Genomic DNA, 26391 nt, shown 5'->3' on the forward strand with positions numbered 1-26391 from the left:
ACATGATGTGTTCTTCAGCCACTTACACCTGAGGCCCACGCTAATCTTTAAGGACAGAAAGGACGAGAGAGTGACACGTGATCCGGCACTCCGCAAGTCAGGGGCAGATGCACCACATGGAGCCGAGCACAGCTCTGTGGAGTACAGCAAGGACAACAACCTCCCCCCAGATGGCAAGGCTGAGGTGCTAAGCCACGTAGCACAGAAGGCACCTAACTGCTGGACTTCCTGCTGGGCAAGCTAAGAAACGCCTTCACTGGTTAAGCCAGCTGAGCCTGAGTTTTTCTCATTACTTAAGGTAGCATACATCCTAACTAACATTATCATGTATCTTGATATTATCACTCACACTCATAATTGTCAAAGAACAGACAGTTGCCGTGGCTGGCCTCTCACTACAGCTCTAGAAGCCCGGGCCATCACAGCCCACCACTCAAGCTGTGGTCATGGCACCAGGCGACAAATACGACAGGCCTGTGGGACTGGCACAGCTGTCACAGGGCTGATTTTGAGATCTAACACAAATATTCAGAGACCCCAAAAGTTTTAAGTGTACTCTCGCTCTTTAGAATTTGTGCACTGAATAGCACAGCTTGCAAGTTTGGGTTCCAAGGAAGAAACGGTAAAGCACAGTGCCTGGCTACAAGCTGCAAGCCCCTCTGAAGACACCCTGGCAGCTTTCAGGTGAGGGACTGACGCCCACGCTCCCTGGAAGCAGCATCCAGAAGGCAGGAAAAGCAGACAACCCGCACGGGGGAACCCTACTGGGGGACTGCTCCCCAAGTTGAAGAATCGCTTTCCAACACACTCATTAGGAAGGTTTTGTTCACCAGAGTCAAGAAAACAGCAAAGTTTTCCTCCAAACGCATGATCACTAGGCTGGGCACACGCCAGGGCAGTGCACAAGGGCCTGTCCGCTCCTGAAGCCACCAGACCAACTGGTTCGACCAGTGTCACCCAAAGCACCAGGGCCCTGCCTGGGTGGCTGGGGGACTCTGCCCAGAGCAGCTCCCTGTGTGCCCACTTCCATAAACAGCCCCTGACCTCCTGTAAGCGGATCCTTTCTCACACCCATACCCACCAGTACAGCAGTCCTCAAGTTTTAGCACACATCTGAGTCAGCTGAAGAGTCGCTAAATAAAAAAACCCAGACTGCTGGGGCCCACGGCCAGTGTGTGACTCAGTAGGTCTGGGAGGGACTTCAAAGCTTGCATTTCCAGTAAGTTTCGCAGGCCAGAAACACTGTGGGCACAGGAGCATGCCAGCAGCGCGCCCAGGATTCCCTGTGAGCGCCTGAACTCACAAACCAAAGCCAGGTGAAAGTGAGGAGGAAGGAGCGGAGCTGGGCGGAGGACGCGGCCCAGCAGTCAGAACCTGCCCTCTGGGAAAGCTTTCAGGTCAATGCTTCAGCTGCGCCATCAGGAGGGGAATGACGAGGCAGCCCTGCGGCCACAGGCGCAGAACCTGGAGTCTGGGTTACAGCCCTCGCTTCAACAACAGGACTGGGCAGGGGGACTAGGCGCAGGATTCTCCCTCTCCCTCCAGTGTGCTGGCAAGGCCCGTGAGACTTGAGGCCCTACGTGACACACACTCGTGGGTCACATCCACGGGCACTCTGTTCCAAGTGGGAGCTGTGTTCTCACGGAACCTGACCTTCAAGCAAACTCCGAGCACTATGGCAACACCAGCCCTAGTACTTACCTTTGGGAAAGCAATATTTACCTGTTCTGGTTTTCGGCTGATAAGAATACTTAGCACCTTGCTGAAGAAGCTGGCAAGTAGTGGGTTGAGGGGGGGATCGTTTAGGAGGAAGCTATATAATTTCACTAGCAAGGATTCATCTTCTCCCAGTCTATCATTCATCTGGGAGACATCGGAAGTGAGCAACTCACAAGACAGATTTGGATACCTGCAAGAACAGGATATTTGCGTCATCATCGACAGTGACAGTCATGACACAGAGCAACACAATCGGGTCGTCTTCATGAGAACCATCCACCGGGATTGAGAAAGTCACATAGCTACTTTGTTCAACCTCTAGATTGAAATGAACTTTCTACTTGGTCTAAGAATGTGTTTCTAAAGCCAGGCTCCGGTCAGAACACATTTTCCCTAAGCCTAGGCCAAGGCCCTGGACAGCAGAACAACCATGGGGACACCAGGGTGCCAGCACTCTGCCCTAGCAGGCCCTGGAGCAGGCCCTCTTTTCAGATGGGCCGTAAATGGAACCACAGGGTTGCTGCAGGGGCTTCTTCATGTTTGTTTACATTTCATCTCGAGAACATAAATAACCTAACATGTTATAAAGGGGGGAAGCGGGCTAAGCTACTCCGGTGGGAAGCTGTAGGCGAAGAGTGTGCCCTCCACACAGCCTCCCAGGAAGTCAGGGGCACACAAGATTGGCCCCGGGCCAGCCCGTGCAGGACACAGGCCTGAAGAGGACAGCCCCTGCCCGGTGCCCAGCAGGCCCACTGTGTGGACAGCCCCTGCCCGGCGACCAGCAGGCCCACTGTGTGGACAGCCCCTGCCCGGTGCCCAGCAGGCCCACTGTGTGGACCAACTCACTCCTGAGCAACAGGCAGCAGGTCCTTCTCCACGCCCTTCACCAGGAACCACTCCTCACCTGCCGCCAACTAAAGACAGGAACCCCAGGGCCACCCAGAGGACACAGGGCCTGACCTGACAGGAACCCCAGGGCCACCCAGGGGACACAGGGCCTGACCTGACAGGAACCCCAGGGCCACCCAGGGGACACAGGGCCTGACGTGAGGCTTCGATTCTCTGTTCCTGTGAGCGAGCCAGGAGCCATAACCTCACTGGTCATCGGGAGCACTGAGCCCCGGACAGGAGGTGACAGAACATGATAAGAGACAGATGTGAGCGAGGGCAGCCAGCATGTGTGACACGCCTAGAGGCAGGCAAGTGGTTCCAAGCGACAGAGAGCACTGCGCCTGAAGGGATCTATGGCGAGCGCAAGACTAGGACAACAGTGCTCCCGAAGGAAACTGTCGGCAGAAGGCCAACAAGACCTGGCAGAGGGGTGGGCACGAAGGGCACGGTGCCATCCAGCTGCCCTTCAGTGGTGCACGTCTCAGCCTCTCGCCCTTTATGACACACACACAGGCTTGATGAGGCCGCAACATTCACATGGGACTGTCACAGGGCCCAGGTTCAAACCCTGCCTCAGCTGCTGTGCAACCCCGAGCAACGCCTTCACCTCCCTGGGTCAGCATCGCAGTCCCTAACATCAAGACACAGCCTGGGAGAAAGCAGGTGCGGGGGAAGCACAGCCCCTCCCCTTTTCTGTAGTTTTAAAAATGTTGGGAGGCTGGGGGGTGGGGTTGGGTTGGGCACACTGCCTCAAATGCCCCAATTTGAAAATTGCTGGCAAGTAGGGAATAATAAAAAACAGATTCAAATCCTGCCGTAAACCAAGTGCCATGTGCACCTGACCAACAAGCAGCAGGCTGGGCTCTCAGTGCGACACAAAAGCCTGGGTTCCGGGCAAGAGCGGCTGGAGCCACTTCCTCCCTCTCCCAACTTCAACAAGTCCCCCAGGTACCCACAGCTGCTCTCTGCAGCCATGCCAAGGGCCAGCACCCACTGCATGCTCCAAGCACACCACTCTGGTCCTCGAGCCGCATAAATGATGTGCAGAGAACTCAGGCCTGCCGTACTGGACCAACACAGGGAGCTCCCTTACTTGCCCTGACTCGAGCTGCCATCTCCTCCTTCCATCCCTAGGACAGGGAAGGACTCTCCAGCGAGACCTCCAAGGCATTCCAGCCAAGTGTCCATTTTGTCCAGGGAGCCTGCTCCCCAGGGGCCTATGATCTCCATGTCAGAGACTCCGGGATTCCTTGTGAGCAGTGACCTGAAGCCTGAACACAGCAGCTTCCTGGCGCCCCCACAACATGTCCAGCCACACCCCAGAGAGCACAGAGGGACCCTGGAAGACAAAGTCACCTCACCACTCACAACGTGGGTTTGCTGCACGCTCCCCGCGCCTGGGCACGCCCAGCCCACGCGCGGTCTCCAAGACCACTCTGGCCAGCTCTCAACCTCTTCTTGCTCCTCCCACTCACTCTCCGTTATCCCTGGGGACACCAGAACTTCCGCATATACTGTCCCCACGGCCTGGAGATTCTTGCCAAGTACCCACACGGCACATGGCTCTGAGCAGAGCAGCACCTTCTCAACGAGGCCTCTCCTGAACTCCCTTCCATCTGCCCTTGTGTACTTCCCCCAAAGACTTTCTCTGAAAACCTCTGGGTCTTCTGTGTATTCTGGCGCACCTCCGCTTTCTCAGGTGACTCCATCTGTCATAATGCTGAGCTGCCCTTGATGCTGAAGCTGCCACTGGGCTGTCTCTTGAACGCTGCCACCCAGCTCAGCCGGGGATGCAGGCCCTGCAGGCCCGGCCAAGCTCTGCCCAGCCCAAGCCCTGGCCCCCCATGGCACAGGGCAGCAGGTCTTGAGTCCGGAGGTACCTGCTGTCACAACATCTAACTGCTGGACTGCCAGGCTTCAGATCCCGGTCTGAGTCACACCGGCATGCGGGACGCAAGCACTTCCGCCAAGTGCCTGTTCTTCCCCGAACTCACTGGTCTCACTCAGCACGCCAGCCAACACGCTCTCAGAGTTCACTGGTCCAGCTGCCCTAAGACAAAATCATGCTCGAGCCTGTCCAGCCCATCTCCCCACCTGGCAGCACCCACCCCGGGCTGGCCTGCTGCTCTGTCTTGTGGAGGGTGGGAGAGCAGACAAGCTGTCAATCGCAGCGAACAGCGGAGACCTACACGGCCCCCTTGACGAGGGTGAACCCTTCCCCGACAGCATGAGTCTCAAGACAAAACGGAAAGCTGTCTGAGAAGAGGACAGAGACGGGGCCAGGAGACACTGCTGAAGCCTTCTGACTCCTTCCAAGTCCACCAGGTTGGCTTTTCCTTCCTGCAGCTGCAGGGTTGGCTGGGAGCGGGGAGGACAGGGCCGGACACCGAACAGAGGGAAACACAGGAAACTCAACCCGACATTTCACAAGCACACCGAGTCCTTACAAGAAGCCTCCAGTGTCAGCTCCCCACACAGGACTGCAAGTGCATGCGTGGGGGGCTCTGTGGTGAAGCTGCTGGGGACCCCCAGAAGGCCAGGGGCTGAGCCCTGCTGCCAGCTCCCAACACCTGCCTGCTGCCAGTGCGGATCCCTGGGAGGCAGGAGTGACGGTTCGAGCAGCGGGACACCTGCTGCCCATGTAGCACACCTGAGCTGAGTACGCACTCCAAGCTTGCGCTGCAGCCAATGCAGACATGTGAGGAGCGACCAGTGGAAGGAAGTGGGCTGTCTACTTCCGAAAAGTTATAAATAAACTGACGCATCCACACGCAGCCTCACTGTGCCACCAGCCTGCTTCTGGGCAGATTGAACTGTGGTACAGGTACCCAGGGCACTCTATGCCTTGACTTGGCCACATTACTGTGCCCCCTGGCCCACGGCCTGCTTTCCAGGGTGCAGGAGCTCTGGCTCGCCTGCTCCCAGCACGGCCCCTCGCAGCGGTCTGCAGGGCAACCTGGGGCAGACACATCATCTCCAGGCTCCTATTTGCAAAGTCAGGCAAATGCTTACTTGACCCACCTTACTATTTTAAGAAACCTGACCACTGTTTATAAAACACACTGCCATTCCACAGAACCGTCAGGACGCTCCCCTGGAAACCCCTGGGATGTGCTGAGCTTGTCAATGGCGACAGCCGCACGAAGCAATCCCTGTGCACAAGGATCGTCCTATTCTCCCCACCTGACCCAAGAGGCTGGACTCGCTTACTTGTATCTGATCTTTTCATCCATGTCCTGAGGTGGTTCTTCTATAATGAATGAGACTAACTCCTGGAGACATTCTGCCTTGAGCAGGAACTCTATCAGCTTGCGGTTCTGAGCCTTGCACTCCTGTAAGACATCTTCCTCATCCATCAACTCCTTCAGCGTGACATCTTCTCTTTCTAGAAGTGTGTCTATGTGGGATGATGAGTGAAGATCAAATTTCCAAAACATGCTGGTCTAAACAAAACACAGAGAATAGTTCATAAATTTCAACTTCACATGTTTTTACTAATCCAAAGGAAATCTCAGTCTGATCCTTTCACAACGAGCAATGTTGGCAGAATACTTACCCTCTCAGAAAAAGAAAACTTTTATTAATAAAAATATGGTTTTGCAGTTTGGCAAGGAAGAAAGTCCACTTTATTTTGAAAGATTTATTTATTTGTATTAAAAAGTCAAATACAGAGAAAGCACAAAAGACAGAGAGGAAGACCTTCTGTCCAATGATTCGCTCTCCAAGTGGCCACAGCAGCCGCAGCTGTGCCCATCTGAAGCCAGGAGCCAGGAGCTGTTTCCCGATCTCCCACGCAGGTGCAGGGTCTCAAGGCCTTGGGCCGTCCTCGACTGGTTTTCCAGGCCACAAGCGGGGAGCTGGATGGGAAGCGGGACTGCTGGGATTGGAACCGGCGCCCATACGGGATCCTGGAGCGTGTAAGGTGAGGACTTTAGCCACTAGGCTACTGTGGCAAGCCCAGAAAGCAGTCCATTCTCAACACAACCAACATGCTCAGCTTGAAGCAGTGGGGCAAGCAGCAAGTCTCAGAGACTCTTGAGCACACAGAAGAACCACCATGCATTAGTTTCTGAATATGGTTAAGAGCCATGCTATTCTGTGTCACACACACCCTTACATTCTTCCACTTCACCCCCACATTTCGTGAACAAAGGGGGCTTGAAGCTTTCTCTCTTCAAATGGAAGGGGCACACTCACTTGTGCCAGGCGGAACACGGACTGGGGTCTTAAACAGGCCACTGAAGGACCATCTCAAAGGTCACTTGTGACCAGCAGTGACACTGGACAGCATCAAGCAAATCACTCAGACGTCAGCTCTATTTGTCACAAACATCCGCTGCTCCAGTGCAGAGCCAGAGGTCTGGTACAGGGCCTCCCCCAGCAGCCCTGTCCAGCGGGACCCTCACCGTGTCTGATCCAAGCAGGCTCGCATGACCAAGGAAGGAAGCCGTAAATGTGTAGACATTTAGTTGAGGGATGCATGCCTACCCAGCAGGCCTCTGATTGGGTAGGGAGGGCTGAGGTGTGGAGGCACGGGAAGGACATAGACGTCTCAGTTTTATTTTCCCTCCCTGCTGTGTCTACAAAGGGGAGGATGGTGAGGGGCCATTCCTTGCTGTCAAGCTACATCAGCTCCTAGGGGTGAAGAAAATCACCTGATGTCGCCGTACAGACCCCGAAGTGGGCCCAAGGGTGCTGCTGAAGTGGTCCTGATGGTTCTGACACTGTGGCATCACTGCGCCAGGTCAGAGCGTCTGGGTATGTTCTCCATGGCAGGATAATCAGTAACTGAGGAGGCCAGGCCAGAGCCTTGAACTCCAAGGTCAGACCACAAGGCTTGCTCCTGAGGACCGGAGCTGGAGCCCAGCGGTCTAGTTGGGGAGCTCCCAAGAAACCTCACCTTGGTGACCTCAGGCTTGCCTCCTGTGTGCAACAGCTAGTGCATCACCAGGCTCCGTGTGTTCCCTGCAACAGCCGACATACACAGCACTGGATGAGCTGCCCGGTCAGCTCCACCCCAGCCCAGCAGAACCTGACACAGGCCCAGTCTTCACACACACTGGGAGGTGATGCTGCCAAGCCAGGGAACACACCGACACCCTTACCAGGCCTGCTCCCAGGCCCAGCTTTTATGCATGCATGTGTGTGCTGTGGCCTAGCTCTCGTGTGCACCCCTAGGTGCTGTGGCTCAGCTCAGCCCAAGTTCCCCACAGGTGCTGTGGCCCAGCCTGCTATGGTCTGTCCCCCAAGTCCTGGCACACCCCAGTTCAGCCTGTATGAACTCTGGGTTAAGCACACATTATTTTAAGCAAAAATCTATCCATATCAGGCCCCATATGGACACACCCCAATGTGAACATACTGTGAACCTGTAAAAAACAAAAGAAACCAGCATTTCCCTGCACTGCCAGTCGCACTGATGGACCAAGGATACACGTGGAGGCCTTGGCAGGCGAGGGTCTGCAACGACGTATTCACTCCACATGCGGGTGGGAGACGCCAGGTCACTAACGTGACTACGGTCACAGATCCATGCCAAGTCTGGAGGGAGCTTTGGAAAGTTTCTCCGGAACACAAAGAACATTATGGGATGTAAAGGGTATCGGGACCCGGCGCCGTGGCCTAGCGGCTAAAGTCCTCGCACTGAGCGCACCGCAATCCCATATGGGCGCCGGTTCTAATCCCAGCAGCTCTGTTTCCCGTCCAGCTCCCTGCCTGTGGCCTGGGAAAGCAGGAGAGGACGGCCCAAAGCCTTGGGACCCTGCACCCGTGTGGGAGACCTGCAGGAAGTTCCAAGTTCCCGGCTTCGGAATGGCGCAGCACCGGCCGTTGCGCTCACTTGGGGAGTGAGCCATCGGACGGAAGATCTTCCTCTCTGTCTCTCCTCCTCTCTGTATATCTGACTTTGTAATAAAAATAGATAAATCTTTAAAAAAAAGAGCGACATAAAGGGCACTGGAAGTATCCCTGGAGTTGCTGCCATGGTACAGCAAGTAGACTGCCCCCTGCAATGCTGGGATCTGAAATAGGTGCTGACTCCTGTTCCACCCGTGCACCTGCTTCCCATCCAGCCCCGCCAGCAAAGTCATAGCCTGGGCAACGGAGAAGATGGCCCAGGTGTTTGGGTACTGCCACCCTTGTGGGAGAGCTGGGCGAAGCTGCTAACCGGACGCAGCCCTGGTCCCTGTGGCCAGCTAAGGAGTGAACAAGCAGATGCAGTCCCTCTGCAACTGATGATCCTCAGGCGCTCTTCCCGCGGACAGGCTGCTGCGCTCCCTCATCCATCCGCAGGAACAGCCCAGACACGCCCCAAGGCCATCATGACAGGGCACAAAGCAGGGGCTTGCAGGGTGACACACAGCACTGTTTTCTGTGTGTGCTGCCACATGGCTGCGGTCTGTGACGTCTCCACACCAGAAGAAGGTGAAGGGGACATGTGGCTAGGGCAGCAACTGGGTAGCCTACTTCCCACCTGTGATCCAGGCAGTAAGTGCAAAGATGCCCAAGGCAATGGGCAAGGCAGAGAGAACCCTAAGACATAACTGCTCTGGGGCTTCAGATTTATGAGAAATGTCAAACAAAAAAAGCTTAATCATATCAGCTTAACCCAATATAAACTGCGGGGGGGGGAGGGAAAGAAAAGCAAAACCCCAACCCCAAAAAACTCCAAAGGCAGAGCAGTGCTGTTTCCAGTCCTACACTCCCGGTCAGGGCTCAAGGTCAACTGCCAGTGGCATCTACAAGGCCTCAGTAGAAATAACATGGGCTCAGTAACCCACAAATTCAGACCACAAATTCTTTTCAAAAGTGTGGTTTTAACCACACTTCCCTATACTTGATATTTTTTCTTTTTATTATTTTTATTGTTTATTATTTTATGATACAGTTCCATAAGTTCCTGGTATTTCCCTTAGCCCAGCCCCAATCACCCCCCCTGCCTAGTTCCCTCTATATCATTACTAAAGTTTAGTTCTTCGTACACAGTCATATGTCCATCGCTGCAGGCATGGACAATGGCAGAGTCCAGCATCCCACTGTCAAGATGTAGTAAACACTTTCATTGTAAGTCCATCTTTGTCTGGAAGTAGAAATGCATACTACATTGTATCCTCACATCTGGATATGTTAGTCTCCATTTCACAGCTACTGTACATCCCCTCAAATGAAAAGTCATAACACAAAATCAACACTAGAAAGAAAAATAGAAATTTACAATGCTATAAAGTTAAATAACACGTTATTAGATATGACAGTCTCCATTACACAGTTACTATACATCCCCTTAAATGAAAAGCCACAAAAGAAAAACAAAATCAACATCAGGAAGAAAAAAGGAATTACCACCATGAAGTTAAATAATATGCTACTAAATGACTAACGTGTAGCTGAAGAAATGAAAATCAAGAACTTTCTTGCAGAAAATGATGCTACTGTATAATCTATGAGTCACTGAAGAATTTAATCAGAAGAAAGTGTTTTGAAGAGATGAAACTAACCCAAAAACTCAAAACCTATGTGATACAGTTTCCGCTGATTTTTGCTGGTGAACTGTGTCTCTTCTAGACAACAAATAGATGTTTGTTTGTTTGTTTTTAATCCAGTCTACTAATCTATGATGTTTGATTTAGCTTAAGCCATTTACATTCAGGGTTAATATGTATGGGTGGTACTTTGGTCCTGTCATTTTAGGAATGGGTTGTTCATTGGTTTAGTCTTGTGTTGTCATTTCACTGGGATGTTCTTCCCATTTGCCTTTGGTTTTGGTGGGTGCTATTCCTCTTCTCTGTGAAGAGAACATCTTGAAGTATCATTTGTAGGACAGGTTTGGAAGAGGCAAATTCTTGTAACTTTACTGTGCAAGAATTTTATTTCAATTTCAAAGACAAAAGAAAGCTTTGCTGGATATGTTATCCTAGGCCGACAATTTTTTCTTTTAGAATCTGGAATATGTCACTCCATTCTCTTCTTGACTGTAGAGTTTCCTGTGAGAGATCTCCTGAATTGAATTAGCATTCCTTTATATGTCAATTGATTCTTTTTGCGTGCACATTTAAGGATCTTTTCCTTATGTTCAATTGAAGAATGCTTGATGATCTTGTGTGTTGGTGAAAATTGCTTTTGATCAGGCCCGTTGGGAGTTCTGTGCCCCTCCTGGATCTTGTTTCCCAATTCTTTCTCTAGATTAGGGAAATTTTCCTTTATTATTTCATTAAATACATTTGCAAACTCAGCTTCTCTTTCTGCACCTTCTGGGACTCCCATAACTTATATTTGGCCTCTTAATAGTGTCTTTCAATTCTTGAATACTTTTTTTGCCCTGATCCAGCTCTGCTTCCAGCTTTTTGTTTGCTTCCCCCTGATGACAGGAAATATCTTCCAATTCTGAGATTCTTTCTTCTGCTTGCTTCATTCTATTTTGGAGACTCTCCACTGTGCTTTTAATTTGCTCCTCTGTGTTCTTAACTTCTGATATATCAGCCTTGATTTGCTTTATTGCTGCTATTGCTTGTGTAAAATATGCCTTAAATCCTTTGAACTCTTGTATGTGCTTCTCATTGTTGATCAGAAGCTTTAAAGTGAGTTTTCTGAATTCTGTGTCCCCCATTTTCTCGATGTCTTCCTCAGTTAACTGTGAGGCTGGCAAAGGGCTTCGCTCCTTTGCAGGGAAGTTTTCAGTAATATTCACTGTGCTTTTGTCTCCTCTTTTGCTCTTGGTCATTGTACTTCTGGTTAGCAGAGTCTTCTCCTTGGGGCAGGTTTCTAAGCTGTGTCATCCACAAGTCTACAGTTTGATTTTACTTGTTGCAGTTGGTACACAACTCTTTGCTTGCAGCCACTTGTGCCACTTCCTACAGCGAGTTCCAGGTCTGGGTTCTTATGTTAGGTTTCCACCATGGTCTCCACGGCCCCAACTCCTGGCTCACCACTCTCCACCTCCTGTGATACCGTGCTGAGGCTGCACCATTGCCTCTGCAACCTTTCTTCCACTTCCAGTTGGAGCAGATCCCAGGATTAGGCAGACACTAGGTGTCCTATATAGCGAGGTTGTTGGTGGCGCTGGTCTTGTCGGAACCTGTTGGATGTTAGGTCTGGGTGCCACATGACCTATTTTGACCCGTACAATGCTACAGTCGGTATTATTTCCCTGTGGGACCAGTGCAACCCACGGAATTCAGTGAGTTCTCGCGAGCTCAGCACATGCACAGTTCACTGTTGTCCCCTGCAGTCCTAAAGCTTTTGCCACACTGTAAGAAATGGCGCCTGACTTACCACTACTAGAGTTCTTGATCTGCTGGCCATGAGGTCTGAGGGCTACCCAGACCTGTCTAGAATGCCACGTTGCTGCAGTTCACTGAGTCAGAAATGAGTTCACTCCCAGCTCAGGGTATGCTTAGTCCTTTCCCTTGTCTTTTCCTCCTTACGCAAAATGGCACCCAATGCGGCTCTCGGGGGCTGACTGGGCTGTGAAATCCACCCTGTTCTCACAATGTCAGTCTGGGATCTGCTGCTCTGTCTCTGCTCCTGGTCAAATCAAATGGACCAGTATGAGGGACAGTTCTTTGTCTGGGTTCACCTCCCAAGCTCCCAGTGAAAGTCCCTTCCCACCTGGTTGCTGGTGGAGTTCCGGCTGCTGGCGGAGTTCTGATCTCTGTTAGCTGAATGCCGCTGGAGTATCAATCACTGCAACACGACACCGTTGTATCCGCTGCTTTCCTGTGTCTCCAGGTGCCCCTCTGCTGTTGTTCTGTCCTCTTCTATTTCCTGGAATGTGTCCTCTCTGCTTCATACTCATTAAATGTTTCTCCATCCGTTTAAATGTGTCCCTATACTTGATATTAAAGCTTAAGATGAACTCAAATAATCCTAGACTCCAAGCACAAACTAAACTGCTAGTTAAGGACACAAACAGGCTGAGTTCTGGTTTAGCTGAAGGAGCAAAACCATCCCGAGACGCCCCAGCGCGACCAGTGCTGTCGGCGCACCTTGCCTTCCAATCACAGACCGCTGGGAAAGCCGCCAGGCTTCCTCACGTCCTTGCTAAGGCCATCTTCTCATGTTATCAGCTCGGGTACACTTAACATGAGGTCGGATTTCTGATGTTCTAAGTGTCTCCACTTGAAGTCAGAAAAGTAGATACAGTGAAAAATATAACCAGAAATCTTTTCAGTGAACCACATGTCAGGTGCAGCAATGTGGCACAGAGGTCTGAGCACCACCTTCCGTGCTAGCCTACTGGCTGAGCACGGGTCCACGTCCCAGCTGTCCTACTGCTCACCCAGCTCCTGCTGTCGCTCTGAGAAAGCCACGTGTCTGGGGGACTTGGATGGCGGTTCAGGAGCAGCATTCCATATCCCCTTAACCTTGAATGTCCACTGCCAACCACGAACAATCTGGCCTTCCTTCGTCAACCCCTAATATTAATCTGTTCCTGCACAAATTATCAGCCCGAAGACATCCATGAACATGGATTTCTGCGCCTATTTTTCTACAATTTCATGCAAGCCATGGGTGATATGCAGCTCACTTACACTTTTTTTTTTTTTAATGTGACTGAGGGCCACTTGGGAGCAGGCACGCCACTAGCACGCCACAAGAGGAGCCGAGGTTTTTGCCAAGTCCTGCTCTCTGTGTGGTGTGCCAGGCCTGTTGCAGGGAAAGGGCATGAAATGACAGAAAAGATGGTATCACAGAGGCCAGAGCCCAACAGGAAGTCCTCCCTGGCAACGTCAAGAGGGCTGTCCACCGGAAGCCTCTGAGCCAGCCTCCCGACTGAATGTCGGCAAGGAGAGGAGTGACCCCAGGTGACCGCGGCTAGGACCCCTGTCTGCAGGAGGGGTCTGGACAAGGGGACTCCACACTAGTACCTGACAGTGGCCACCTTCCTCAGCACGTGACCACCACAGATCAGAAGGCAACGAGAACTGTCTGTGCTCACCAAGCAAAAATCCTGGAGCATACAGAGAGGTTTTCAAAGAATCAGGAAGCAAAAAACCAAATCAACAACAACAGCAACAATCAGGAAGCAGCAGGCTGCAAGCGAAGAATGAGCAAATTATTAAGTTCATTTTACAATTAAATATTAGAAGGCAGAAGTGGCAAATGGCAGCAAACACGGGTTAGAACAGCCCCGGCTACAGAACCTGCCCCTTGTCCTTGAACACTGCGGTCAGGCTGCACAGACCACTAAGGACTCAGCTTCCTCAACCACTAGCCCAGCAGCGAGGCCACTCAGTGGGGCAGTGCTGTCACTGGGCAATGCTTTACTGCCCCCAGAGAACGGAGCAGTGACACCCCACATGCCAGGAGCCCCCAGGAAAGCAGCCCCTAGCCCCTTCCTGCCCTTCAGAAACCATAGACAACACCGCTGTGGGGATGCTGCCAGACCCAACTGAAACACGAAACTGCCAGGCCCTGGGCTTCCCGCTTCTAGCTCTGACCCAACCCTTCAGCTGTTATCACCTACACGTTAACACACCAAGACTGTGAGAAGCCAGAAAAGCCCCCAAAAGCCATAGCTAAGAAACATGCCAGTCAGAACTAGGACACAAACCAGGTCTACCAACTTCCAGGGCAAGCACTCTCCCCACCAGATCGGCAGGGCAGAGCCAGCCGCTGAGCAAGCAGCCCTAGCAGCAGCCATGAGGCATACAACCCTGTCCCTGCCAGCTGTGCGTGCACTTGGCCAACAAAGGAACAACAGTGGGTCAGCTCACAGGAAGGCTCAGGCACAGAGACCGCGTGGCTCACTTTACCAGCTCAGCCAGTGCCTCCTCAGTGGGCATGTCTAGGGCTGCAGCAGGCTGGTGAGGAAGCATAGGAAACGAAAAGGCAGGGGCGACAGCCAAAGTCAGACGACAAGCGGTCAAAAACCACTTGACTGATTCTGGGGAGATTTCGTCATGCTTGGAATGGCGAGACTGGCAGCAGTTTAGAACTGCTGAACTATCAAAACCACTTGAGCAGGGCCCTCGGGGCATGCCCCACATCAAGGACCTGGGATGGGTGGGAGGTTGGGAGGGCTTCTCCCTTTGTCTCTCCCCTGACCCCAGATACAGGAAAAAAAAGAGAATGTGGAAACAATTGTCTAACCCACTTTCCTGTAGCTCTTGACCCTCTGTGCCCTAATCAACTATGTAAAGATTATTAAGATAAAAAAGACTGAAAACTTAACAATATTGAGCATTCTGCTATCACAAAACAGCAAAAAAAGCCAAAAAACCAACCCTCTTGACAAGGTGAAGCCGTCCAAGATGGGCGGAGGCAGGCACAAGGAGCAAGAAGAGCACCGCCACAGCCCTTGGCCGAGGACCAGCTCCGCTTGAAGCGATGCTGCGCCGTAGCCTAGCAGTGCCAGTGAGGACCAGACAAGCCACAGCGGCACTGGGCAGAGCACACCGCAGCCACACGGCATCTAGAGAGGCGCCTAGGGCGGCAGGAAGACCCGTCATGGCAGATATAGACAAGAGCTCTGAACGCAGGAGGGGTCGGGGCTGAGAGAACCATCAGTACAGTAGCCAGGGTAAGGGAAGCCCAGTGAGGCAGCCAGTGGGACCAGCAGCCAATGCAGGAACTTGTGAAGCCCAGAGCTGTGGCCCGGGCCAGGACACAGCCAAGGGCAGGTGCCCTGGCACAGCCCAGCAGGAGGAGTTCCGCCCCCAGAGGAAGGCCACAGTACATGAGTGCCAGGCAGCTGTATGGGTCGCGGCTCAGCAGCTACAGGCCAGGGAGACTGGGTAGGACCAAACCTGCCAGACGAGGGAGACACCAGCCAATATGTAGGAGGCCAACATTCAGGTAAGGGAGCTTTGAAGAATGCATACCGTCCGCTCGGCTAACGAGACTACACAGCGGAGAGTCCCAGGGAACAGGGATAACGAAAGTCTCTTAGGCCCAGGGCAATGGCTCAACAGCTAATTCTCCCCTCGCAAGTACCGCGATCCCATACGGGCGATGCTCCATTTTCTACCCAGATCCCTGCTTATGACCAAGGAAAGCAGTGGACGTTGGCCCAAGTGCTATGTAGGAGACCCGGAAGAAGCTCCTGGCTTCGGATAGCTCAACTCCGACAGCTGCTGCCATCCGGGAAGTGAACTGGCACATGGAAGATCTTTATCTCCTTCTCTCTGCAAATTTGATTTTCTTGTCCAATAAAAATAAATCTTTAAAAAAGGTAGGAAGGAAGGAAGGGAGAGGGGGAGGAAGGGAGGAAAAGTATCTTAACTTTCCTGCTGAGGGGAAATGTGCAGGTGCTCTCAGCACTAGAGCAGCAGTCTAGAACGGACACTCTCGGACCTGAAAGATCCACTCGCACTGCTCCCAGGAAGCTGCCAGGAACACACTTCACCAAACCCAGCAGGAACTTGAAAGCAGGGACCAGAGAAACATGAACAGAGACACAAACACCACTAGTAAAAAAAGGTCAAAAGTAAGCTTCAGGACCCAGCACAGCAGCCTAGTGGCAAAAGTCCTTACCTTGCATGCAGCGGGATCCCATATGGGTGCCGGTTCTAATCCCGGCAGCCCCACTTCCCATCCAGCTCTCTGCTTGTGGCCTGGAAAAGCAGTCAAGGATGGCCCAAAGCCTCGGGACCTTACATCCACATGGGAGACCTGGAAGAGGCTCCAGGCTCCTGGCTTCAGATCACCTCAGCTCCAGCCTCTGCGGCCACTTGGGGAGAGAATCATTGGTCAGAAGGTCTTCCTCTGTCTTTCATGCTCTCTCTATATCTAACTTTCCAATAAAAATAGATATTTCAAAAATATTTTAATAATTTATACAATTTTTAAAAAGGCAAATATGTAAAAGTTTATACTGCATATTTTGAAACAATAATCTTTGGAGATGGCGATGCGTAACAGGGCGACACGGGGTGACAGGCAGCGGCTCTGACCCACTGACGCACAACTCCGGGCCTGGAAGACCTGTGCCCCCTCTCTGCAACGTGTGTGTGTGTGTGTGTGTGTGATTCCTATTGTGTGAGGACCTTAAAGCTACACAGCAGAAGCCAACACTCTCATTTCTGAAATACCTAGTGACAACAGAGAAACTCCTAAAGACAATTCAACAAAATACTCAAGAGTTTACCAAGCAATAACCACAAAAGGCCTGGAACAATCCAGAAAGGCCTGACAAGGAAGAGCCTGGAGGGAAGGACCCTGCGAAGAACAGACCACAGCCAAGGCACAGAAGCAGGAGGCAGCCACACTGCTCACGGTGCCCGCAGCACCAGCAGGCCACCGAGCTGAGGGACGTGGCGTCCAGACAAGCCCCAGGTTCAAGGCACAAGGCTGATAGCTCACGCTTAGGGCCTGGGGAGGAGCGGCCAGAGGCCAAGCAGCGTGTTCGATGCTCTGACCAGGGCCCCGGGCATCAGGAGCAGAGAGTCCTCAGAAGCCTCAGTGTCCCCTCCACACTGAGGTCTGAAGGGCAGGACAACTGGCGCGTCACTGCAGGCCTTGGGGAATGACGGCTGACCGTCAGAGTTGAGACGCACAGAGCAGCCTGACAGCAAGTCCATGGGGCGGGGGCAGTGCGTGTTTGCAAACAGAGTGTGTATGACCTCCTCAACCACAAGTCAAACAGGCACAGGTGAGCCTCGATCTATCATTATTATTATTACAAAGTCAGATACAGAGAGAGCACGAAAGATACAGGGAAAGATCTTCCGTCCAATGACTCACTCTACAAGTGGCCGCAACGGCCGTTGCTGCGCCAATCCAAAGCCAGGAGCCAGGAGCTCTTCCAGGTCTCCCATGCACAGGGTCCCAAGGCTTTGGGCATCCTCCACTGCTTTCCCAGGCCACAGGCAGGGAGCTGGATGGGAAGCGGGGCAGCCGGGATTAGAACCAGCGTCCATATGGGATCCCGGCACATTCAAGACTAGGATTTTGCTGCTAGGCTATTGTGCTGGGGCAGATCCTTGACCTTCTAATCGACTCCAAAAGTTCTAGAGAACAGTAATGAGGACTCAAAAGGAGACATGTGGCTGGCTAGATGCCACGTTCTTCAGCTGATAGAAAACAAACCCACAGCACTCAGCCCCGCTCTACGCACTCATTCACACACACAATGGGGTGACCCGGAAGCAGCAGCCTGGGACATGAGCCTCAAGCAACAGTCTTCCTTGCACACTGCCACTGCAGCTTGCAATTCCCGGCCCCTGTGGGCAGCCCCTCCATCCTACAACCAGCTGTGGGAGAGCCACCCCCGCCCCCCAGCACAGCCCAAGGGCACAGGCCTGGCCTTGGCTCCCACATACCTCGGGCTCTCCTGGGCCTTGTTGGTGGAACAGAACCCCTCAGAACCTTCACATTCTTACCTTTCGAACCAAGTGTAAAAATTAAAAGAAACGTTTTCTTCTCTGTGGCTCCTTGCCCATTACAGGTTATCCTGGGAAAACTGCCTTCCGACTCGGTGCATCAGCAAACCAGCAGGGTGCAGGAGACGCGCAGGCCACTAGCAAGTCCTCCTGAGGAAAAAACCAGAGCAGATAATGGCACACGTTCCCGACACGGCTCACACAGAACCCCCCATCGGGGAACTAAAGGCTTCAGTTAGCTGGAATTTTCTGTCACCAGAAAAAAACAACGGGCACCCCTCTAATAACACAGTCACATATTATCCACTTCAGGTAGATTTATTTACTTCAAGAGGAGAGAAGCAGCATGTTCTACCTGCTGGTTCACTCCTCAGATGCCATCCCCAGGCAGCGCGGGGCCAGGCCACCTGGGTCTCCCACATGGCAGGAGGCCACTGAGGCGCTGCGGGCTCTGTGCACCAGCAGGGAGCAGTTCGGCAGACGAGCTGGACTCGGCACTCCGACTGACCTACTGCCACACTCCCAACCCCTCCTAGGAGAACATCAGTGACACTCTTGGCCAGCACAGGGAGCACAGCAAAGGCTCTGCACTCTCCAACACTGTTCCACCTGCAGCCCAGGATCCCACAGGGGCACGGAACTGAAACCCAGCTGCCCAACTGCTGATGCGGCACCCTACTGGTGACCTGGGAAAGCACTGGAGGACAATACCTCAAGTCACTGGGCCCCTGCCCCCACTGCGAGATCTGGAAGAAGTTCCTGGCTCCCAGCTTCAGACAGGCTCAGCTCCAGCCATCTGAGGAGTGAATCAGTGGATGGAAAATCTCTCCTTCTGTTCCTCTAAATTGGACTTCCATGTAAAAACAAATTAACCTCTTAATTAATTAACTGATCTAAAATGCTGAAGCAGACTTTTAAAAGATTTTATTCTGTCATTGGAAAGTCAGATTCACAGAGAGGAGGAGAGACAGAGAGGAAGATCTTCCGTCCGATGATTCACTCTCCAAGTGGCCGCAATGGCCGGTGCTTCTCTGATCCGAAGCCAGGAGCCAGGAGCTTCTTCCAGGTCTCCCACATGGGTGCAGGTTCCCAAGGCTTTGCCCATCCTTGACTGCTTTCCCAGGCCACAAGCAGGGAGCTGGATGGGAAGCAGGGCTGCCGGGATTAGAACCGGCACCTACATTGGATCCTGGCACATGCAAGGCGAGGACTTAAGCCACTAGGCTATCGTGCTGGGCCCTGATTCAGATTTTAAAAGCGCCTCCCTCTAAATGCCCCGGCAGCCACATGCTCCTTGTCACAGTCACTCAGGATTCAGGGGCGGCCAAATTCCCGTGGCTCACGTCAACACCACCATGCTACACAGGAAAGGAATGCTAATTGTCTTCCAATGTACACAACTTGTTATAGAAAAAGCTTCAAACTGTGAACACTATAGCAACTAGAAATCTTGTAAGAATACAATTTACCCAAAAACGCAGTTTCTCTAATGCTTTTCTCTCCTTCGATAGCACTACCTCACATTCCCTCAAGCGTGCTACACTCAACAACTTTGAACACACACTAAACAAAAATAATGAGCAAAACAGAGAGCTTAGTAAAAGTAAATAGAACAATTACCAATTAAAGGGTTTTGAATACACTTTTCAAGAAGTACAGTTGATCACTTAAACTGTTGCTTAAAATAGAAACGCTTCGCATTGCCAGGTATTCTGGAGTCGAGTGTACAGTGTGCAGCCTGAGTCCAGTGGCGGGGCAGCATCCTGAGAGGCCTCCCACTAACGGGGCCCATGCTACAGTGCAGCAGGCACCCCAGCCACTGCCTGGCAGGTGCCTGGCCCTAGCCACCCAGGGAGGAGTCCCGGTTGGAGCTCCTGGCCACCCTGGGCCTGCAGGGAAGATTTCTCTCTTGTCTCCAACCTTCCTGTTCTGCCACCCTGCCTATCAGAGAGAATACAGATACACAATCCAACCCACCTACTCTCCAAAGTGCACACACATACAAAATTGGACATTTAAGTTCAAGCGGCTTCAGAGTCCTCAAAGCCAATGTGCAGCCATTTCCCTGACCACCCGCCACACACACCTGCATGCAGATCCAGCCTCAGTGTGCCCGCACCCCATCACACTCTCATCCGGCGATGCCCACGGCCCGTTCCCAGCGCATGTGTAGCAGCGCGCCAGCAACTTCCCCCAGCCCGCACGGGGGCGGCCGGGCCCTCTCCTGGAAGGCCCTGCTTCCCCCAGCCCGCACGGGGGCGGCCGCGGCCCTCTCCTGGAAAAGGGCCCTGCTTCCCCCAGCCCGCACGGGGGCGGCCGCGGCCCTCTCCTGGAAGGCCCTGCTTCCCCCAGCCCGCACGGGGGCGGCCGCGGCCCTCTCCTGGAAGGCCCTGCTTCAGGCGCTGTCTACACTGCTCACGCTGATACACTAGCTTTTCCAAAGTGTAAGAATGGAAAAACGCAGAAATGGGAAGCAGTGTCATGGTGTGCAAACGCAGCACTGGCCCTCCTGGGCACCAAGTGCCAGTGACCACACACTGGGCAGCCCACTTCTGCTTCTGTCTGCCCGCCCCAGATACATTTAATGGGGGTCTGTGCTGTGGTGTTGTGAGTAAAGCTGCTGCTGGGGACGCCAGGAGGTGGAAGATGTAGCTGTAGCTCTGTTTTTCTTTATTTCTTTTTTCTTTCTCTTTGAGTGGTATTACAGGCATTCTCATCCCCCACCCTACCACAGGCCCCCGGGGCTCAAACTGCCAAGGCAGAGTGCCCACAGGCAGCTGGCCCAGGCAATGCCTTGGCTCTCCGGGGCCAAGCGGGTCCAGAGTCGAGTGGACCCTCAGCATTCTGTAATGCGGAAGCCTTGGTGCTGACACCAGCAAGGACTGCTGGGGCTGCACAGCACAGTGGGGGCGGGGCGGGGTCTCCCCACCACGCCTGTACTGGCTCCTGACTGCCAAGGTGGGCCACCACAGGCACTCGCACGCCCACCGAGGACCCCGCAGCCAGGAACTGACCACCTTGGAACAGCAGCAGACACCCGTCACGCACAAGCTGGGTGCCCCACCCTGAAACACTGACCAGAGCTCCGGAATCCACTGAGTCACAGAGGCAGAGCTGAACATTAAAGCCACCAGAGCAGAAAATAAACAAGTGTTCCCACAAATGTCTAAAAATAAACAGAAATACAAGGACCAAGAACAAGGAAGACAGTGCGACTCCCCAAAAAGAACACTCCAATGTTAGAATATGAACACACAAAAAAATTAAAATTCTTGGGCCAGTGTGATGACTAAATTGGCTAATCATCCCCCTGCAAACACCGGGATCCACATCGGCACCAGTTCTAACCCCAGCTGCTCCACTTCCCAGCAAGCTCCCTGCTTGTGGCCTGGGAAAGCAGTCGAGGACAGCCCAAAGCCTTGGGACCCTGCACCCGCGTGGGAGACCCAGACGAAGCTCCTGGCTCCTGGTTTCGGATCGGCCCAGCTCTGGCCATTGCAACCATTTAGGGAATGAACCAGCAGATGGAAGATCTTTCTCTCTGTATCTCCTCTCTGTATATCTGCCTTTCCAAAAAAAAATAATTTTTTTAAAAAAGATTTATTTATTTTTATTGCAAAGTCAGATATACAGAGAGGAGCAGAGACAGAGAGGAAGATCTTCCATCCGATGATTCACTCCCCAAGTGACCACCACAGCCGGTACTGCACCGATCCGAAGCCAAGGACCAGGAACCTCTTCTTTCAGGTCTCCCATGTGGGTGCAGGGTCCCAAGGCTTTGGGCCGTCCTCCACTGCTTTCCCAGGCCACAAGCAGGGAGCTGGATGGGAAGTGGAGCTGCCGGGACCAGAACCGGCATCCACATGGGATCCCGGGGCGTTCAAGGCGAGGACTTTAGCCGCTAGGCCAGGCCATGCCGTCGGGCCCAAAAATACATAATTTTTTTTTAAAGAAATCAGAAATACAAATTAGATTTTAAAAAAACCTATACATGATAGGAGCAAAAAAATCTTGTCAAGTTTGAGATGTTGAAGAGAAATCAAATTGAAACATCAGAAATGAAGACCTGAATATGTCCAACAGAAAATGCAGTGGGAAGAGGTGGGGCCGGGCGCGGTGAGGGGCGCAGTGGCCAGCGGCGGGGCCGGGAGCGGTGAGGGGCGCAGTGGGAAGCCCGGCCAGCACAGCGTGCCCAGGTTCGCCCTCGGCTCCAGAGCTTCAGCTCCCTCTCAGGATCTCCTCTTTAAAATCACCCTAGCCTAATATGTATGGCCCTTCCCCTCTAACTTTTTTTTTCTAGCAGGTATTTGTTATTTGAAAGAGTCAGAGAGGAGCCAGGAGCTTTTTCCGGGTCTCGCGTTGGGGCAGCAGCCCCCGCACCTGGCCATTCTCCGCTGCTCTCCCAGGCCGTCAGCAGGGGCTGCACTCAAGTGGAGTGCCCGGGCCTCCCATCAGCATGCACTGGACAGCTGGCACTGCCACGCGCCCTCCTGTGCATGTGCGTGCACAGGCAAGCACCCAATGGCCACTTCCTGCTATCCTTTGCCCCACTTCCCTTCCAGCTCCCTGCTCGCACAGCTGAGGAAGCAGTGAAGATGCCCAGCGCCTTGCAGGAGACCTGGACAGAGTTCTGGCTCCAGACTGGCTGAGCCCTGGCTGCTGCAGCCCAGAGGAAGATTTCTCCCTCTAACTCCACCTTTCAGATAAATCCATCTTTGTGTAGCAAGCTTAGCCCAACGCCCCTGGCACAGCCATCCCACAAGGGTCAGCTCACATCCCAACTGCTCCACTCTGACCCAGCTCGCTGCTGTGCCTGGAAAGCAGCAGACGACGGCCCAAGTGTTCAGGTCCTGCACCCACGTGGGAGCCCTGGAGGAAGCTCCTGGCTTCAGGCTGTAGTGGCCATTTGGGTAGTGAGCAAACAGATGGAAAACTCTCCCTTCTCTTCTCTGTGCCTTTGCCTTTCCAATAAAAATAAATTTCAAAAGATACTAAACAGGTAGAGAATAAAAAAGTGCTGTAAATTAAAAATTGAAAAGTTTGGGGGGGGAGGAAGAAAGTTAAAAACGGGGAGTAAATAAAATTAGAAGTCTAAAATGGAACATCCAACATGAAAGTAACAAGAATTCATAAAATGAATACAAAACAGAAAAGATCAGAAAATCCAAAGACCCGAAAACAGGCTCACACCAAGTAACAGCACTGGCCTTCCAGGGCCTACACAGGGGCCAAAGCCCACACAGCTTCAGACCTCTTCACAGCAAAACAGGATGATGAGGTAACCAGCTTGCACCCTCTTAGGATGACTGCTATCAACAAACACGAGAGGGCTGGTGACCGCCCCACTGGGCGCTGCAGCGGGAGGTTAGATGGCAACAGGACACGGAGGACAGAACACTGGCTTCCTAACGTGTACACTGTGGATTTACACCCAAAGCAATGAAAGCACCTCTCGAGGAGATTCAGGCCCCATGCCATGGTGCTTGCAGCAGCCACGCCACAGCATTCTGCGAGGCAGGTCCCAGTGGACTAGTCTACAGTAAAGCGACTTTAACCCAGAAAGGCACAGTCCCTAACTCTCCACAGTACACAGGGAAGACACCAAACCTGTGCAGCGCTACCTGCACCAGGACACGGAGAGTGAGGCTGTGCCCACACGGTCACGGGCACAGGCAGGCCGGGAAACCACTGTGTACAAGCACGGGACGCAAGAGCCCTGTAGCAGGCACAGACTTTTTCCATAACACGAAACTGATGAAAAGTATGAGCTCACAACTGGGTAGAGCTAAATCATTCAAAAATTTAAAAACTGGGCACTGGTTCTAATCCCAACGGCCCCACTTCCCATCCAGCTCCCTGCTTGTGGCCTGGGAAAGCAGTTGAGAACGGTCCAAAGTCTTGGACCCTGCACCCATGTGGGAAACCTGGAGGAGGCTCCTGGCTTCAAATGGGCTCAGCTCCAGCCTTTGCGGCCACTTGGAAAATAATTCACCTGGAGAATAATGCGGGTGTAAGATCTCTTTGTCTCTCATTCTCTCTTTAAATCTGCATTTCTGGGCCCGGCGGCGTGGCCTAGCGGCTTAAGTCCTCGCCTTGAACTCCCGGGGATCCCATATGGGCGCCAGTTCTAATCCCGGCAGCTCCACTTCCCATCCAGCTCCCTGCTTGTGGCCTGGGAAAGCAGTTGAGGACGGCCCAATGCATTGGGACACTGCACCCGCGTGGGAGACCCGGAAGAGGTTCCAGGTTCCCGGCTTCGGATCGGCGCGCATCGGCCCGTTGCGGCTCACTTGGGGAGTGAATCATCGGATGGAAGATCTTCCTCTCTGTTCCTCCTCCTCTCTGTATATCCACCTTTCCAATAAAAATAAATAAATCTTTAAAAAAATCTGCATTTCTGATAAAAATAAATCTTTTTTAAAAATACCATCAAAATAAGGGCACAAAGACACACAGCTGGGAGACGTTACTTAGGTAACAACTTACGTATCTTTAAAGGACTCTTTCAACAACAGAAGCCAGCTCTTGGTAACACAAGCCAAGGCAGGACTGCAAGGCCTCTAAGACATGAACCCGGAGTCAACACAGGAAGCCTAGAGAAAGCCCCAGTCCCAGCACAGGGAAGGCCACAGCCCCGCCTTCTCACAGCCACACCACGAAGACTGTGCGCTGGCCCGACCGTTGCCATCTGGCTACGTGCCCCCTGAGTGCTCAGGCTACTACAGACCACATGAAGCCAACTCAACCCAAGTCGCAACCAAAATGAAACCAAGACGGAAGTGAGGAACCGCTCCCCAGGTTCAGCCCAGAGAACCTCCTCTGCTCCTTGGAACAGCACTGGACAAGGATTCTGAGCAGTGGGGACAAGAGACAATTCCCACTGCCCAGCTATGCCTGGAAGGCCAGGCATAACACACAGGCCAGCCTGCTGTGATGTGGAAGCAGGAACTTCCCGTGTTCCCAGAACACAAGGGCAGAAAGGTCCGACCTTCCCAACGGCAGGCCGCGCAGCACCTGCCCCATAGTGCAGACAGCACACACGGATGACTGTGGGGGAGGGGAGTGAGGGCCACGGTGCGTGCCATGAAGACATCCGAGACAACTGTACAGCAAACCCTCATCGAGGACGCCCTGCACAGCCACCTCCGCCATGAAGACGCCCCATATACCAACGTGCTGAGACGCACATTTCAAACTGGCCAAGAACCCCGGCCTGGAGGCTTTCTAACTGGCACAGATCTGGACAGCTGAGTGCAATGGCTCCCTGAGGGAAGGGAAGCTCCGCCAGCCTTCAGGCTCCCCACCTACCCACCCCGGCCTGGAAGCTGTGGACCAGTGCAGGCTCCCTGGGGGAGGGGAGGGGCTCAGCAGGCTTTCAGGTTCTCCCAGGCCTGGAGATTCTTCCCATCCTGATCAACCATATAATCATTATAAACAACAAAACAATTATATTAAAAGATGGCCAAGAACAATTCCAAACACACAAACCACAGAAGTATTTGTGGTGATGGATTAATTAGCTTGACTTAATCACTCCATATTGTATTCCTAGCCAATATTGTCACTTCATACACTCTCCACATCGGTGTGTCAAATTAGTCACCAAAATTGTTATAATTATGAGCATAATAAAAACACAATGTTCAGGCCCGGCGCCATGGCCTAGCGGCTCAAGTCCTCGTCTTGCACGCACCAAGATCCCATATGGCGCCGGTTCCTATCCTGGCTCCCCTGCTTCCCAGCCAGCTCCCTGCTTGTGGCCTGGGAAAGCAGTCGAGGACGGCCCAAAGTTTTGGGACCCTGCACCTGTGTGGGAAACACAGAGGAGGCTCCAGGCTCCTGGCTTCGGATCGGCGCAACACCAGCTGTGGCAGTCACTTGGGGAGTGAACCACCGGACGAAGATCTTCCTCTCTGTCTCTCCTCCTCTCTGTATATTTGACTTTGTAATAAAAATGAAATAAATCTTAAAAAAAAAACAACACCACACTGTTCCCTGGCTGCTGCAGGCCGAGGACAGGCCTGGACTGTCCAGTGGCTTCTCTGCCTGTCCTCTGTGAGGCACAGTCCCATCGCATGCTCACTCCCGGATGCCCACAGCAGCAGCAGCTGGCAGTCAGGAACTCCTTCCAGGTCTCCCATGTCCCTGAGCCATCTCCTGCTGCCTCCCCAGGAGCTGCACAGAGCTGGATTTGGGAAGGCGCCAGGGTTTGAACTCAGGCCCTCAGCCATGTGACGCAGGCAGCCCGCCGCCCGCCGGGCGAGTACACCACTGGGTCACATGCCGACTTCAAGGGGGGAATCGCCAACTGGCAAGATCAGACACCTAAGACAGAGCCAGAAGCCTGGGGAGACACACACACGGTAACCAACTTCACATAAGCTCTTAGCACTGCCCTTCAAAAACAGATCAAACCTAGACCAAGGAGATGCCAGGTCACGACCAGCAGGAACACTGCCAC

The 26391-nt window shown here is 52.8% G+C and overlaps 1 protein-coding gene across 9 annotated transcripts in view; it reads right to left on the bottom strand.

Moving 5' to 3' along the window:
• Positions 1–26391, bottom strand: part of PPP6R3 (protein phosphatase 6 regulatory subunit 3) — a 93627-nt gene that overhangs the window by 50853 nt on the left and 16383 nt on the right. For all 9 annotated transcript variants that reach the window (XM_058662708.1, XM_058662707.1, XM_004598230.2 and 6 more), the window contains exons 2-4: positions 17931–18080; positions 5821–6053; positions 1723–1909 (exon numbers count right to left, since the gene is read on the bottom strand). In XM_058662708.1, the coding sequence (XP_058518691.1) occupies positions 1723–1909; positions 5821–6047 (414 nt within the window). In that variant the 5' untranslated portion in view covers positions 6048–6053; positions 17931–18080. The remainder of the gene's footprint in view (positions 1–1722; positions 1910–5820; positions 6054–17930; positions 18081–26391) is intronic.

This window comes from Ochotona princeps, chromosome 4 (assembly GCF_030435755.1).
Source record: "Ochotona princeps isolate mOchPri1 chromosome 4, mOchPri1.hap1, whole genome shotgun sequence".
In the NCBI taxonomy this organism is placed as follows: Eukaryota; Metazoa; Chordata; class Mammalia; order Lagomorpha; family Ochotonidae; genus Ochotona; species Ochotona princeps.